Source organism: Bombina bombina, chromosome 3 (genome assembly GCF_027579735.1).
Source record: "Bombina bombina isolate aBomBom1 chromosome 3, aBomBom1.pri, whole genome shotgun sequence".
Taxonomy (NCBI): domain Eukaryota; kingdom Metazoa; phylum Chordata; class Amphibia; order Anura; family Bombinatoridae; genus Bombina; species Bombina bombina.
Window position 1 is genome coordinate 1,027,058,441 of NC_069501.1, and position 18,113 is coordinate 1,027,076,553.

At 38.1% G+C, this 18,113-nt stretch overlaps 1 protein-coding gene across 1 annotated transcript in view; it reads left to right on the plus strand.

The window, feature by feature from the left end:
- The window catches only part of LETMD1 (LETM1 domain containing 1), an 83,621-nt gene that overhangs the window by 23,357 nt on the left and 42,151 nt on the right, over positions 1-18,113 (plus strand). Inside the window, exons 5-8 of the mRNA XM_053708219.1 lie at positions 8,809-8,995; positions 11,796-11,897; positions 12,395-12,547; positions 14,022-14,118. Coding sequence (XP_053564194.1) covers positions 8,809-8,995; positions 11,796-11,897; positions 12,395-12,547; positions 14,022-14,118 — 539 coding nt within the window. The remainder of the gene's footprint in view (positions 1-8,808; positions 8,996-11,795; positions 11,898-12,394; positions 12,548-14,021; positions 14,119-18,113) is intronic.

The window sequence follows — 18,113 nt, forward strand, 5'->3', positions numbered from 1 at the left end:
GAGAAAACAGAATTTATGTTTACCTGATAAATTACTTTCTCCAACGGTGTGTCCGGTCCACGGCCCGCCCTGGTTTTTTAATCAGGTCTGATAATTTATTTTCTTTAACTACAGTCACCACGGTACCATATGGTTTCTCCTATGCAAATATTCCTCCTTAACGTCGGTCGAATGACTGGGGTAGGCGGAGCCTAGGAGGGATCATGTGACCAGCTTTGCTGGGCTCTTTGCCATTTCCTGTTGGGGAAGAGAATATCCCACAAGTAAGGATGACGCCGTGGACCGGACACACCGTTGGAGAAAGTAATTTATCAGGTAAACATAAATTCTGTTTTTCCCATCTCTTAATAAAAATGGTTTGCCAAAGCTACAGTACAAAGCTTTATGAAATGTGGCTTGTTGATAGATTTTGTATAATTGGATTTTTTTGCTAAGATATAGTGGTTAAAAAGTCACCTGTTTTGATACATTGCAACACGTTAAGCAAAAAGCTGAAATAACTCATGAAGATGTGATCTATAACAGCATTTTATGTTTGTGGGACTGTTAGTCCAAGTCTTTGTGGTGCTGTAATCTGTAAAGGCTAGTGAACATATGCAGCACTTTGCTTAAGCATGTATGTAATAAAGCAAAACATATATAATATTGTCAGGGCTGAAAAATCAAAGCAACGCCAGAATGTCACTTCTGATCCCACCCATCACCTGCTCACACCCACTGCCCCACCCCCTCTTTGCATATGTTAAGCCATTGTAAAACACCTTTTTGTGCAGTCATTTTATTTATTTTTTATTTTAAACCATAACAAATGAAGTCATTTTAATACAATTTTTACAAATATATACATTTGCTGGTCATTTTGCAGTGTATAGACAGCATTTATCTCCCTCACTCCTTACCCCAGCATAATTTCTACTTGCCCAGGGCAAGTGGAAACTTTAAGCCCTAATATTGGTGGAAGTCACATTATACAAACTTTACAATGGGGCTGCTGCTGTTCATGGGTGACAGTGGTCATTTTTAGAAATCAGTGTTTAACCCCCATTTTAGAGAGCAAAAGTGTTGGATCGGTGATCACATGATGATGTATGTGTAGGAGCCCCTACCCTTGTCTGCATAGGGAAATTGTGTATCAATGAATCTGTTCTGTAACAGTGATTACCTGCAATCTACTAAATTGTTCCCTGCCAAGAAAATTAAAATATTTGCCAGCCAGTTCCTGTGCCTTGATAACAAGTTCTGAAGATAATACATTTATGCATTTTGTATGTAACTTTTTCCTGTCAGAATAAGGAATGTTCTAGAAATAAACTATCTTCTCAAAAGTATTTGGTTGAACAAAGCACTTTGTCATTTCATGTATATAAAGAGGGAAACATTGCAATCACTAAAGGACATTTATTTAACAGAAGTGCATAGCCCACAAAGTACATAGACACATGTAAAAAAAACTCTGGTATTTTCATTCTTTTTAATGTTTGATAAGAAAAAAGTTATTTGCCACTTCAAATTATAAACTCCCATACCTCATATAATTTAATAATGTAATATAGTATATTCTTTTTTAGGAACATTGGCAATGTATTTTTTTTTTTTTTTAATAAAACCATGTTCAGTTTTAACTATGATGATATGTTTGTCCCTCAGAGTAGTAAATAAATTTGATGTGTCCCCTTATGTTTAAGGGACATTAATTAAACTCAATTTATTTACATGTCAGAAATTATTCTTTGCATTGCAAAAAGTTCTTTCTGCAAAATAAATGTATTTAAAACTTGTAAAAAAAAACAAAAAAAAAAACCTTTGCTGTGGGACAGTTATAAATAGTTAAATATATACATGTGAAGCACGAAGAATAAGTGTTGTACAAATATAAACACATACTAAAGTAGGACACGGCAGCACTGAATATAAAAATATTGCTTTAATGAGAACAACCAACCTAAAATCCACCTATCCCTTTACATAAAGACCACGGTACCGAAGTACCTTCCCAGACAGATCAAACACACAGAAATGCATATTCAATTATCCCCACATGCTAGCATGTCCCAAAGCCTGATATAGCAACAGTCAGTGAGTGCACAGTCCGGGCACTCAAGTGTAAAATACGCTCTGGTGACTATCAGCAAGCAGCTTGTGTGTCTAATGGGGCAGCTGTATGACAGATACTAGAACAAATGTCCATATTCCCTGTTAGCCTTTCACCGTGACCTTTCTGATCCAGTGCCCGATGGGCCTCTGCTTTACTCACGGCTCATGTATGATGGTTCCTACGGTGCTTCACTTGCGAATCCACAATGCAAGACTCCAAGCCGCACAACTAACTCACTCGTTGTGATTACAGGTTCCGGTGCCCGATAGGGCCTCCTTTCACTCACGTGGTAGCTGGTGCGGGACTTCACTTGCCTCGTTTGTGGGTAGGGAGCCCATGAAATCCGTGTGAGGAACTGCTGGGCAGCAATAGTAACTTGTTACTGAAAGTAAACTTCCACCATTACGCGTTTCGCCCCTCCTCAAGGGCTGGAATAGAGGCTTTATCAGATGTGTGTAATTACTGTTGGTAATGCACCTTAAATACCTGTTGTGGTGACGTTTCATTATACGCCCCTTATTTCTTAAAGGGCTATACTGCAGCTTTTGGTCTGTTGATAACATATTAATACATTTTCTATTTACATATTGGCATATATTGATTGACGAACAGCGACTGTGGACGGTCGCATCTTCTTGGTGCTCCAGCTGAATATCCAGCAAACCGCCGGTGTAGGATAACTAACACAGTGACTTAATGCATAAAATGACCAGTACTGCTGGATCAGAGATTGGAATATAACAATTTCAGCCAGTAGCTGTATTTTTTAAGCCGGAGCACAGGAACGGGCAGTAAAGGTCTGGAGCAGCGGCTCACGACAGACATCGCTACCCACTCGGTTACCTGTCAGGACTGGACATAGAAAATTAACCCACACTCTCACGGATCTACAAAGCAAGCAGACTCTTCCTGACATAGAGAGCTCAAGCTTACCAGGACAATTGCCACTACGCAACAAACATGGCCGCCGAGAAGTAATCTAGCTACGCATCTCGTATAGACGGCATCCTGGAAACGATAGAACTTCGCTTTCGAGACCTAATGCAAAGGGCTCCATGGGACTATCTCATAAATTTACAACAGTTCAAGCCCAATACAGGGACCAAGCCAGAAGAGACAAAGGTAATATGTGTGGTGGATGGGGCCATGGCAAAGGGCGCCCCCGTCGTCTCCCCTCACATAAGCAGCAAAGAGATTAACCCTGATAAAGCAACACCTTCACTAGTCATGCCACGAGTGAAGTCGTCTCGAATGAAGTCTAGACCACAACCGATCGAAATACAACAAATTACCAATCCGACACTGCAGGCTGTTCCGTTGTCTAAGCGAAAGCAGGCTGATGGTGCGTGTCACACAGCGGCTCCAGCATATCCTAGGAAGCTCAATATCTCAACTCGTGCAATGCTGATGCCTGGCACGCTCTATATGGAGGAAAGATCTACCCAAAAGAACAAAAGAAACTCATGGTACGCTTTGCCTGCAGATAACACTCGCTATAAAACACTAAAGAGTTTGCAACTTCAGACAGACGGGCTTATCTGCCCAGAGGAAGGGAACTCCAATAAACACTCTAACACGGATCCTTGCTGGGACTTCCTAAAACCAGCCTGAGTAATGCTTGATACTGTTATATATATATTTCATCACTGTTAACTTAAGTATGGTAATTGTTTTTTGTTTTAATAGGTGTTCTTCTTATAAAGAGCCTGTACGTTTAAAAGATTTTGGAGTATGCTTAGGAGTTAGTATTCCTCTACTTGTATAATGTCCTGAATCACCTGGTTTCAAGCCCTCCTGTTGTTGCATTAATAGGGTGTAGATAAGCTTTAGAAGTACACGCACACGGATATCTTAAAAGAGGCACAGTAATAGCATCAATACCCTTTTATAATTTTATATGTTTCCTGCGGGGTTTAGGGGGTGGCTCCTAGGGGGACATAACCTTACATCTGAAAAAGGAAAATTTATTATGCACCTAGCCTCAGTTCTTGAAAGAAAAAAGATAGCAAAGTGGGTCACCCATGCGTGGTCTGCGGCCGGGACCGGAGATGGGGAGCCCAGTATATTCCATAAAAAGGCAATACCAAGAACTTAACTCTAACAGAAGGTTTTTAATTGTGTGTTGTGTGCTTTACGTATCAGGGTTTGTACCATATTTTTACGACCAAGAGAGGGATGTATAACAACATATTAAGAGTATATGTTTACAGCCGCCTAAGACATAAAAAAAAACCAAAACATGTTTATCCGCTTTGCCAAGTTGTACAAGTTTATAAAAGATAGTTGCTTGCCTTTGTGAGAGTTGTACAAATATAGTAACCAGTCCTGACTCCTGCATCCATTTTGTATCTATTAAAAATGAGTAGTTTCTTCATATTTTGTTTATATTTTCATGTGATGCAGTTTATTCCTATGTAAACTTTTATTTTTGTTTTATGCTGCACATTAACCCCTTTGGTTTTTCTTAAGCTCCAGAACAGATCCAAGAGTGATCTGCATCACTGTTTTTGGGGACTAAAAAAGGAGGATTTTCAATATTGATGCATAACTATAATCAGATATGATATGTTTAACTGTTCTATTGCATTTACTATATAAAGTGTATGTATCCCATTTCCTCAATAAAATTATTTAAAATAAAAATAGATACTACAACAGAATTGTTACATTTTGACTGAAAGAAAGTGAATACATAAATCCATTCCTTTTTACATCTTTACAGGCAATTGGTTTTCTATGAAATTGTAGGCATATTAATATCTCTCATTGTTTAAACTCTTATATTGTTAAGGCCATTCTTATAACATAGACAAGATATTACAAGAAACAAGAGTGTCTAATTTTTTCATTTAGTCCGTTTGGTGCTTAAGTGTTTAACCTATGCATCCACCTGGATTCATGTTGCAGCAATATTTTATCAATATTACCCCCTCTTCTTTTGGGTTTGATATGTTCAATACCTAGAACTTTTAAAAGAGAGAAGTCTGATCTATGTTTTTTCTGAAAATGTCTAGCTACAGGGCTATCTTGATTATGTTCTTTATCATCCCTCTGTTCCCTAATTCTGTTCTTAAATTCACGTGTCGTTTTCCCAACATAAAAGCTGGGGCACGGGCAGTGTAAAAGATAAATAACATTCATAGTGTTACATGTGATCCTTTCATTGATGAAATATTTGAAACCTTCAGTATTAGTTCCAAATCTTGTAGACTTTTTTACAAAGCCACAGTATACACAATGGCCACATGGATGGCATCCTTTTTGTGGTTGCGATTGTGTTAACCAATTGGTATGAGGTTCTTTCCTGAATTCACTATGGACTAATTTATCCCTAATACTAGGGGTTCTCCTTGCAGAAGGAGAGGGTAATCAGATATATGTTCTCTCAAGGTGTTATCATTAGTTAGTATATGCCAATGCTTTTGCAGGATACCATGTAGCTTACCCCAACGTGAATTATAAAAGTCTTGTATAGGTCTGGTCTTTTTGTGAGTCCCTCTTTGCATATAGCAGTTGATTTCTGGGTGTGCGTCTAGTCCTGACCCAGGCTTTTTTAATCTGATTCTTGGAGTACCCAACGATTTATTCAGAGAGGGTACTCCAAGAATCAGATTAAAAAAGCCTAGATCAGGGCTAGACGCACACCCAGAAATCAATTGCTATATGCAAAGGGGGACTCACAAAAAGACCAGACATATACAAGACTTATAACTAGTTATAATTCACATTGGGATAAGCTACATGGTATCCTGCAAAAGCATCGGCATATACTAACTAATGATAACACCTTGAGAGAACATGTATCTGATTACCCTCTCCTGCAAGGAGAGCATTAGGGATAAATTAGTCCATAGTGAATTCAGGAAAGTACCTCATACCAATTGGTTAACAAAATTGCAACCACAAAAAGGATGCCATTCATGTGGCCATTGTGTATACTGTGGCTTCGTAGAAAAGTCCACATAATTTGGAACTAATACTGAAGGTTTCAAATATTTAATCAATGAAAGGATCACGTGTTACACTATGAATGTTATTCATCTTTTACACTGCCCGTGCCCCAGCTTTTATTTTGGGAAACCGACACGTGAATTTAAGAACAGGATTAGGGAACAGAGGGATGATAAAGAAAATAATCAAGATAACCCTGTAGCTAGACATTTTCAGAAATACCATAGATCATAGACTTCTCTCTTTTAAAAGCTCTAGGTATTGAACATATCAAACCCAAAAGAAGAGGGGGTAATATTGATAAAATATTGCTGCAACATGAATCCAAGTGGATGCAAAGGTTAAACACTTTAGCACTCAACGGACTAAATGAAAAAATTAGATACTCTTGTTTTTTTGTAATATCTTGTCTATGTTATAAGAATGGCCTTAACAATATAAGAGTTTAAACAATGAGAGATATTAATATGCCTACAATTTCATTTAAATCTAATTGCCTGTAAAGATGTAAAAAGGAATGGATTTATGTATTCACTGTCAATATGTAACAATTCTGTTGTATCTATTTTTAACATGCCATTGGATACATTTGTATAATAGGTACTTGTCACTCAATATATGTAAATAGAAAATGTATTAATATGTTATGAACAGACCAAAAGCAGCAGTATAGCCCTTTAACAAATAAGGGGCGTATAACGAAACGTTACCGCAACAGGTATTTAAGGTGCATTAGCAAATGTAATTACACACATCTGACAAAGCCTCTATTCCAGCCTTTGAGGGGGAGGGGAGAAACGCGTAATAGTAGAAGTTTAATTTCAGTAAGTTATGATTGCTGCCCAGCAGTTCTTCACACAGATTTTGTGAGCTCCCTACCCACAAACGAGGCAAGTGAAGTCCCACACCAGCTACTACGTAAGTCTGTGAGTGAAAGGAGGCCCTATCCGGCACCGGAACCTGTAATCACGAGTGAGTTAGTTGTGCGGCTTGGAGTCTTGCATTGTGGATTCACAAGTGAAGCACCGCAGTAACCATCATACATGAGCCGTGAGTAAAGCAGAGGCCCATCGGGCACTGGATCAGAAAAGTCACGGTGAAAGGTAAGCGGAGCTGCTCCCAAGTCTTGCAGTGTGGTTGTAGGAAGCGAAGAGGAAGGAGATTTCTCATCACCCACTAACAGGGAATATGGACATTTGTTCTTGTATCTGTCATATAGCTGAGCTGGCCCATTAGATACACAAGCTGCTTGCTGATAGTCACCAGAGCGTGTTTTACATTTTATTGCCCGGACTGTGATCTCACTGGCTGTTGCTATATCCGGGACATGCTAGCATGTGGGGTTAATTGAATGTGCATTTCCGTGTGTTTGATCTGTCTGGGAAGGTAATTCGGTACCGTGGATTTTAGGTTGGTTGTTCTCATTAAATTCAAATACTATACAGATATGTTCGATGTTAACAACAAAATGTAGAATAGAGCACAATACTCCCCTCTTAGGTGACCGCAGCCTTCTAACAGTCTCTCCCAACAGGACTGTGAGTAGAATATGGAATATGTATATAGAGGCGCTGGTCTTGAATCCTTCTGTGTGTTGTAGTGCACACTGAAGAAAGAAACTTGACTTGTGATTCGCAGGAGTTAACAACAAAATAATGTGCAGTATACTTACTCCGAAAATTTCAGAGTTCAGCTTCTTCATAAGGATCTATATCCTGATTTTCCCATATTGTGCTTTAGTATCTGCAGACAATGGAAATTACACTGCAAGTGATTGTATCTCCACTTCCAATTGTTTTTACTGCTCTTGAAAAAGACGATTTAGTCGTTAAAACGAGTAGAGCCAAAAGAAGAGCTTTTTTAAAATGTTTTAATAAATATTTGTTTGTTACAACAAGTATTTTCTGCTGCCTTTTTTGGAAGTATTTCAAAGTTACCAACCACTTTTGAAGAGCCGGATTCCGAATTATTCGGAGTGAGTATAATGCACTTTATATCATTTTAAGAGATAAAATCACCTGCAGTGTAATTTCCATTGTCTGCAGATACTAAAGCACAATATGGGAAAATCAGGATATAGATCCTTATGAAGAAGCTGAACTCTGAAATTTTCGGAGTAAGTATACTGCACATTATTTTGTTGTTAACTCCTGCGAATCACAAGTCAAGTTTCTTTCTTCAGCGTGCACTACAACACACAGAAGGATTCAAGACCAGCGCCTCTATATACATATTCCATTGTTCTCATTAAAGCAATATTTTTATATTCAGTGCTGCCGTGTCCTACTTTAATAAGTGTTTATATTTGTACAACACTTATTCTTCCTGCTTCATATGTATATATTATTCTTTATTGGGGCTGTAGCACATATATTAATTGCTAAATTCATACATTTTGACTGCGTATACCCTTCATATAGAAATTCAGTTATAAAAGTTATTACACATCAGCCAATCACTGTGCAGCATGTATGAATGTTAGGGTTCTACATTTCACAGCCTCTTTGGGGGATTGTAAATACTGTAATTTTTTAGTTTAATTACAATAAAAGCAGGCAAAATCAAAAATATACTGTGATTATTTATGATGTTTTCTTTATATAGGATTGATACCAATATGTGATATAGAAACAGTCTATTTTTGGTCATTTTCTGTTTGTAATATCATAGCATAGTGTGATAAACAGCAAGGCACTGACTGCACTTCTATAGGTTTCATAGGACTGTAAATACAGACTTGTTTCTGGTTTTCCCTATTTAAGGTATCTCTTTCCCCGGCAGCTGTTAATACGGCATTTTTGGACCTCGAAACAGCAGGAAGAATTTTTGGACATTTACCATGGCATGAGGACAGAGGTCTATGCAGACATATTAGACAACTTGTCAAAAGCAGTTCCCAGAGTACCTGAACAGTTGCTTAGGGAAAAGATGTTCCAGCTGTGTACACAGGTGCTGAATCTTATCCAGCTAGTTTGTTCTGCTGCTGCTTTCTGTGTGATTATAGCAAATACAATACATATAATCCATCAAATGATTTGCTCTGCTCTACTCATACTTGGAGTGCATTTTTTTTTACTGTTGGTCATCTGAGGAGTGTATCCAAAATCTCCCAGTAGGATCTGGAGCACAGAACACAGTATTTATCTGGTAGAAATGTGACATATATTTATTTTAAAAGTCTAATTTGTTAGTGCATATAATTTTAAGACGATCAAACTACCCTACTGTGTGTTTTATCACCGCAAAGGGTTTAAACACATAGAAGTGCCATTTGGACCTGTGGAGCACTGCTGGTCTTAAGCAGAAACTGCCTCTGATTCAATCATCAGCGCCAGTTGCACATCTTAGTCATGCGACTGGTGCTGCTCATTTGATCAGTGCTGGTTTCCACTCTGGACCACCAGTGCTCCACAATAATTTGTTTTGCAAAGGACATGCACACAATCTTTTAAATGCATTTAAAACTGTCCATTTGTCAGCAGAAATTGCATTGTTTTGCAGTCCAGGGACATAGTCTTTGCCATTGTTTATCTTATGTGCTTTGCTGTTGCCATTTAGGGTCAGATATTAGTGAGCTCCTATGGTCCTTGGTCAACCAATTACTGTGTAGAATATTCAGAATCCTGCAAGGTGCAATTAGAGTTAAACTGTGGGTAAAATAATGAATATAATAGTTTATAAAGGGAGTTTTACTATACATAAGTGTTCTATGGGGGGGGGGGTGTACATTTTGAGTTTAATGTCCATTTAATTATTAGTAATTGAAAAAGGATAAAAAATCCAAAGCGCCTATAAGGCCGGGTCTAAAGCTAGTTAAAACAGATTAACAACTATATATAAAAATAACACTTTAATATTTCAAGCATGGATCCATGTTACAATTGATAAACATAAATTAAAATAGATTAAAAAGAATTGAATTAAAACCAAAGGTTGCGCCTTATCAGACCGATCCCCCTATTATGGGATCTTAATCTTCTATCACCTTGCTACAGGTGGGGGTCGCCTTGTTAGGGGCTGGTAGAATACCTTGTATGTTCCTCGGTAACGACCACCCAGAGACTACTTTGAGAATATGATGTGCAGTGGTGATGCAGCAAAAAAAAATTTTTTCTTTTTTCTCAACCTTGCTAAAGGTAGTATTGGATATAATGAACCTAGGTGGCCGTAATGTGAAAAGAAATTTGCAAGTGTGTCCTACATATACATTAGTGTTACCTAATAATCAAAATTAGTGACACTTGTAAGTGGTGTGACATTCAGTGAATCACGTTTGAAAATGTACAATCAATACAAATCAATCAAATCAATCAAAAATAAATGAAAATAGGTTAATAGCAAAAACAAAAACAAAATACAAAAACAAAAACAATAGCAAACAAAAACAGTCCTTGGAAAAAATATAATAATGTTCAATCCAACCAATCCTAACGTGAAAAAAAGAGTGAAGAAACAGTGGCCACTGTAATAAAAAAGGTTGCTGTGTTCCTGATAAATTTCTGTTAACTCCTGTGAAATAGTAGCCGCCTGAAATAATACCAGGTGATGGTGCTGTAAAAGTAAATTTTCATCAAGGGCCCGACCGACCCGAAAAACCTAAAAGTGGAAAACAAACACACAATAGTGCAGAGCGTATAAGTCCCAAAGTAATAAGAAGGAGCTAGACACACCAGTCGACGCGTTTCGGTCTGTACAGTCTAGCTCCTTCTTATTACTTTGGGACTTATACGCTCTGCACTATTGTGTGTTTGTTTTCCACTTTTAGGTTTTTCGGGTCGGTCGGGCCCTTGATGAAAATTTACTTTTACAGCACCATCACCTGGTATTATTTCAGGCGGCTACTATTTCACAGGAGTTAACAGAAATTTATCAGGAACACAGCAACCTTTTTTATTACAGTGGCCACTGTTTCTTCACTCTTTTTTTCACGTTAGGATTGGTTGGATTGAACATTATTATATTTTTTCCAAGGACTGTTTTTGTTTGCTATTGTTTTTGTATTTTGTTTTTGTTTTTGCTATTAACCTATTTTCATTTATTTTTGATTGATTTGATTGATTTGTATTGATTGTACATTTTCAAACGTGATTCACTGAATGTCACACCACTTACAAGTGTCACTAATTTTGATTATTAGGTAACACTAATGTATATGTAGGACACACTTGCAAATTTCTTTTCACATTACGGCCACCTAGGTTCATTATATCCAATACTACCTTTAGCAAGGTTGAGAAAAAAGAAAAAAAATTTTTTTGCTGCATCACCACTGCACATCATATTCTCAAAGTAGTCTCTGGGTGGTCGTTACCGAGGAACATACAAGGTATTCTACCAGCCCCTAACAAGGCGACCCCCACCTGTAGCAAGGTGATAGAAGATTAAGATCCCATAATAGGGGGATCGGTCTGATAAGGCGCAACCTTTGGTTTTAATTCAATTCTTTTTAATCTATTTTATTTTATGTTTATCAATTGTAACATGGATCCATGCTTGAAATATTAAAGTGTTATTTTTATATATAGTTGTTAATCTGTTTTAACTAGCTTTAGACCCGGCCTTATAGGCGCTTTGGATTTTTTATCCTTTTTCTATTATATCCATTGACTACTAGGAGTCAATACCCAAAGCTAGGGTCACTTTGGGGTAGGCGCTGAGTGTATCACCTACAGTTACCATTAATTATTAGTAATTGCCATGAAACATTTTTTGTAGCAGCCAAAAAGAACCCAACTCTCTTGTTGCTTAGGTGCGGTGTGGATCCCATCCAAAGGTTGCGGACATTCAGGCTGTAAGCTCAGTATTCTCAGGTCCTCCTTTAGGACTCAAGCGACTTGATGTCCAGCAAATGGTAAATAGCTGTTCCTTATAATAGAGTGAACACTAAGCTCTCAGGTCTATATAATTGTGCTGTGATTTTTATGTTTCTTGAAATGTAAAGGGGTGTGTGTACAATAACGAGAGCATTGTGTATATCTTGTAAGTTTACAAAACAGCTTGGTTCTTTATCTACTTTACTCAGCTTTGTGGATACTAAACCACATTTTTTTCTTTAATGATTCAGATAGAGCATGCACGCTCATAAGCTTTACATTCCTGCTTTTTAAGTAAAGATGGCAAGAGAACGAAGAACAATTGATAATAGGAGTAAATTAGAAGTTGCTTAAAATTGCCTGCTCTATCTGAATCATGAAATAAAAAATTTGGGTTTAGTGTCCCTTTAATAATATAACGCAGAGTCTATTGTGTAACTTAGGCACATCTTTAATAGTGTTATATAACCGTTATTGTAGTTATATCCTCTGTATATTAGTGAAGTCAGATAACGCATTGTGATTGTCCCCACAGAAATTCTTTAGTCAAATTATGTTCCTCACACCGCACCTTCCAGCTTTCCTTCTCCAGCGTCGGCTTGGTAGCCATATCTGTGAGCTGCACAACTTGGACATTGCCCTGCTGAAGCTGGGTGTCAATGAGCTCTCTGAGGAGGAGGTGAAAAGGGTAAGTAAAGTACAAATTGCACTAAACGGACATCTTTTATTTGAGTTAAGTAAATGGGTTTAAGAGACGGCTTATTTGTGCAAAAACACAGCAGTCTCTAATGTGTGTACATTTGTATTTGTTGAAAAACTTCATTTTTTTATCCCTTTAGAAATCTTTACTAAGGTTACTGTTTTTTTTAGGTAAATTATCGTTTCAACGTGAATAGAATACCCCCATAATAATTAAAGTACAGGTACATTATTACACACTCTGAAACATATGGTGTTTTGCTTCCTCCTGGTGGACAGAAAGTAAAATCGCACATAAGGATAATTTGTTGCCTGTCACTATCATTTGAAAGAGAGCATGATATAGCAATACACAGCTGTTTGTTGCTATGACAGTGACTACATAATATTAGAGACTCTGTTGTCACCACTCTCCTAGGTCCAACTTTATTAACAGGCTCTTTTGAGGACACATAGATTTGATAGTGCTCATCCAAGGTGATTTGTTGTATTCGTTGCATAAGATAGCAAAGTTAAAGGGACATTCTAAATTACATTTTCTAATTCACAAAGGGCTAAAAAATAAAGCTTAAGTCTCAATGCAGCCATTAAAATTTTTGATCAGAACATGGCCGATAAACCAGTCTGGAAGATCAATCGCATGCTGTTGAGGAAGCGATCACCAGTAGCATCCTGCTCAGGTGCTGCAGTTAGTCTCATTTACATAGGCAGAATATTGAGCAGTACCATTCAGGGCATGATGTGGGTATATAACATGAGCAGCATATTGAGTACCACCATGCAGGGCATGATTTGAGTATATTGAGTAGTATCATTCAGAGCATGATTTTGGTATATAACTTGCGCAGTATATTGAAGAGTACCATTCAGGGCATGATTTGTGTATATTACATGGGCAGTGTAGCTTCAGGGCATATTTTAGGTGTATTACATGGGCAGCATATTGAGTAGTACCATTCAGGGCATACTTTGGGCGTATTACATGGGCAGTGTATTGAGGAGTACCATTCAGGGTCAGGGCATATTTTGGGTGTATTACACGGGCAATGTATTGAGGAGTACCATTCAGGGCATATTTTGGGCGTATTACATGGGCAGCATATTGAGTAGTACCATTCAGGGCATATTTTGGGCGTATTACATGGGCAGTGTATTGAGGCGTACCATTCAGGGCATATTTTGGGTGTATTACATGGGCAGTGTATTGAGGACTACCATTTCTGGGCATATTTTGGGCATATTACATGGGCAGTGTATTGAGGACTACCATTTCTGGGCATATTTTGGGCATATTACATGGGCAGTGTATTGAGGACTACCATTTCTGGGCATATTACATGGGCAGTGTATTGAGGACTACCATTTCTGGGCATATTTTGGGTATCTCTGTAAGTCCAACATAAAAAAAAAGACTTTTCTCAGGTTTTATCATGTAAGTAAATGTTTTTTTCTTCATTTGTCAGGCATGTTACATCAGAGGACTGAATTCTTCTCATCTTAGTATAGACGATTGCAGAAGGTGGTTGCAATGCTGGGTTGAATTATCCTGCAAATTAAAAGGTAAAACTAGTAGATTATCATGCTTTTTTATATAAAAGGATATAAGGTTATTTTAAGAGACTTAGCAATCACAATGAAACATTCAGCTCAGATAGCGTACAATTATTTGGAAAAAAACATTTACTTCTGTTTTCAAATTTACTTCTTACTTTTCCATGACAGGATATTCAGGTAGGCACAGACAGGAGTGTGCACGTCCTGATCATTATGGGCTAGATTAGAAGTGGAGCGCATTTGGTAGCGTAGGGTGTTTAATCTTTTGTGCAAGTATACACAACAAATAACACACATACTGGGTACTACAAGTTGGTTAAATATTGTAACCAAAGCTTCTTCATGTGGCTGAATCCTTTTTAGCACTACCTATACAAAATACATGAACATATTTATATATATATATCAAGAACATTCATAGAGTAGAAAGAAGCAGAGAAAATACTTTGCTTCAAAAAGACAGGGAATTCAGCACTCTTTTCTAGAGAGATACACAACTCTATATTAAACAAAGTATCAGTTTATTGATACAGAAAATTCGCTACTAGGACACATTTCATCCTCTGTGGAATAGACAAGACAGTAGTAGGTTGAAGCGCAGGCCAACATAGCAGAAACCATCATGCAAGATAACAAAATATTATCATAGATAACAAAAATGAAACCTGACCGGTCAGGTATGCAAAGTACCATAAAGTGTATTACCACAATATAGGTTTAATGTAGATGTATAATTAGGAAAACCACACCCAACTGCACACAGGACCCCCACAGTGGTAAGTGGAGGATATAACCTGGGCAGGTGAACCATGGGATCTAGGTTTCCAAAACTACACTCTATACGTTGAGCTTGAAATGATGCAGTGATAATAAATATTAGACGTTTAACATGCTATGTATATAGTCAAACATGAAGGGACGACATTAGTATATAGAGTGACATAGTAATCCACCCAACTACACCCTGCTGCTCACAGACCCCTATATAAGTATGGATAGGGTATAGTCTGGGCAGGTAAAGTATTGGGATCTAAGTTGTGGGGATAAGTCACTCTGTATTGAATAAAATGCAGCCTAATATTGATACATATTCAGTAAGCTAGCAGTTATAACATCAAAAGACACTATTCATGTGTATATACATTCTCCTTGCGGCATCCAATAAAAGTTCTTTGCAACAAAAGTGCCGATTAAAGTATGGAGGAAATCATGAACAGTTCTCCTGTTTTGCTTTAAGAACAATGCATGGAGCTGCATCTCATAAGCAATTACTGAGGCTGTAAGGTGTCAGCTGAATTTGTAAGCTGTCTTCCTGTCAGCAAGAATATCGCATGATACTGCACCTTGAAAGTTCCAGATATTGCTGTTGCGGCAGGAGCGGCCGTGAATCGCCTTGCCTCTCCTTATTCATCCGTATGAGCTTCCGACCTTGAAGCTTTTCCAGATTCCGTTACCAGCAGCAAAAAACGCTCAACATTCAAGCAGGATTGTGGGAGGTACGATGCGTCCCGTGTTCCAGTCAGCTGATGCCGACTCGCGTTTCACCCCATCGACTTGTCAGAAAGGCGGGGCTTCATCAGGGCGTATAATTCAGGTAAGAAACAAGCTCTTTTATACAGGACAGGTATATCTGCCTCTTGACAGGTGAAAAATAGTAGCTGTTACTCAGTTCAAAAAAGTGTCTTCTTTACCATAGTAGAGGAACTATTGTTAAATCATATATGCATAGTTAATTACAAATCTTAAATTACAAGTTAAAAACGATATGGAATATACATGTTGGTCTGCGCATCAGAGTACTCACATATGCTCAACGCACACAGCATGAAGTATACATCCCAAAGAAAACCTAAAAAAAGGGGGGAGTAGAATGTGTATATATTTCTTCTGTTAAGTGTGATCAGTCCACGGGTCATCATTACTTCTGGGATATTACTCCTCCCCAACAGGAAGTGCAAGAGGATTCACCCAGCAGAGCTGCATATAGCTCCTCCCCTCTACGTCACTCCCAGTCATTCTCTTGCACCCAACGACTAGATAGGATGTGTGAGAGGACTATGGTGATTATACTTAGTTTTATATCTTCAATCAAAAGTTTGTTATTTTAAAATAGCACCGGAGTGTGTTATTATCTCTCTGGCAGAGTTTGAAGAAGAATCTACCAGAGTTTTTGTTATGATTTTAGCCGGAGTAGTTAAGATCATATTGCTGTTTCTCGGCCATCTGAGGAGAGGTAAACTTCAGATCAGGGGACAGCGGGCAGATGAATCTGCATAGAGGTATGTAGCAGTTTTTATTTTCTGACAATGGAATTGATGAGAAAATCCTGCCATACCGATATAATGTCATGTATGTATACTTTACACTTCAGTATTCTGGGGAATGGTACTTCACTAGAATTACACTGTAAGAAATACATAAAGCTGTTTAATAACTAGAGATTATGTTTAACGTTTTTGCTGGAATGTAAAATCGTTTTCATTTACTGAGGTACTGAGTGAATAAATGTTTGGGCACTATTTTTCCACTTGGCAGTTGCTTAATCTGTTTTCTGACAGTTTCTGTTCTCCCTCACTGCTGTGTGTGAGGGGGAGGGGCCGTTTTTTGGCGCTTTTACTACACATCAAATATTTCAGTCAGCAACTCATTGTATTCCCTGCATGATCCGGTTCATCTCTACAGAGCTCAGGGGTCTTCAAAACTTATTTTGAGGGAGGTAATTTCTCTCAGCAGAGCTGTGAGAATTATAGTTTGACTGAGATAAAAAACGTTTATTCTGTAATTTGTTTCCTGCTTTCAGAATTTGTTATCTTTGCTAATGGGATTAAACCTTTGCTAAAGTTGTGTTATTTACAAGGATTGAGGCTATAACTGTTTCAATTTATTAATTTTCAACTGTCATAGATCTTCTGTGCTTCTTAAAGGCACAGTACGTTTTAATATTATTCTAATTGAATTGTATTTCCAAGTTACAAGTTTATTTGCTAGTGTGTTAAACATGTCTGATTCAGAGGATGATACCTGTGTCATTTGTTGCAATGCCAAAGTGGAGCCCAATAGAAATTTATGTACTAACTGTATTGATGCTACTTTAAATAAAAGTCAATCTGTACAAATTGAACAAATTTCACCAAACAACGAGGGGAGAGTTATGCCGACTAACTCGCCTCACGTGTCAGTACCTACATCTCCCGCTCAGAGGGAGGTGCGTGATATTGTAGCGCCGAGTACATCTGGGCGGCCATTACAAATCACATTACAGGATATGGCTACTGTTATGACTGAGGTTTTGGCTAAATTACCAGAGCTAAGAGGTAAGCGTGATCACTCTGGGGTGAGAACAGAGTGCGCTGATAATATTAGGGCCATGTCAGACACTGCGTCACAGGTGGCAGAACATGAGGACGGAGAGCTTCATTCTGTGGGTGACGGTTCTGATCCAAACAGACTGGATTCAGATATTTCAAATTTTAAATTTAAACTGGAAAACCTCCGTGTATTACTAGGGGAGGTGTTAGCGGCTCTGAATGATTGTAACACAGTTGCAATACCAGAGAAAATGTGTAGGTTGGATAAATATTTTGCGGTACCGACGAGTACTGAGGTTTTTCCTATACCTAAGAGACTTACTGAAATTGTTACTAAGGAGTGGGATAGACCCAGTGTGCCGTTCTCACCCCCTCCGATATTTAGAAAAATGTTTCCAATAGACGCCACCACAAGGGACTTATGGCAAACGGTCCCTAAGGTGGAGGGAGCAGTTTCTACCTTAGCTAAGCGTACCACTATCCCGGTGGAGGATAGCTGTGCTTTTTCAGATCCAATGGATAAAAAATTAGAGGGTTACCTTAAGAAAATGTTTGTTCAACAAGGTTTTATATTGCAACCCCTTGCATGCATTGCGCCGATCACGGCTGCAGCGGCATTCTGGATTGAGTCTCTGGAAGAGAACATTGGTTCAGCTATTCTGGACGACATTACGAACAGGCTTAGAGTCCTTA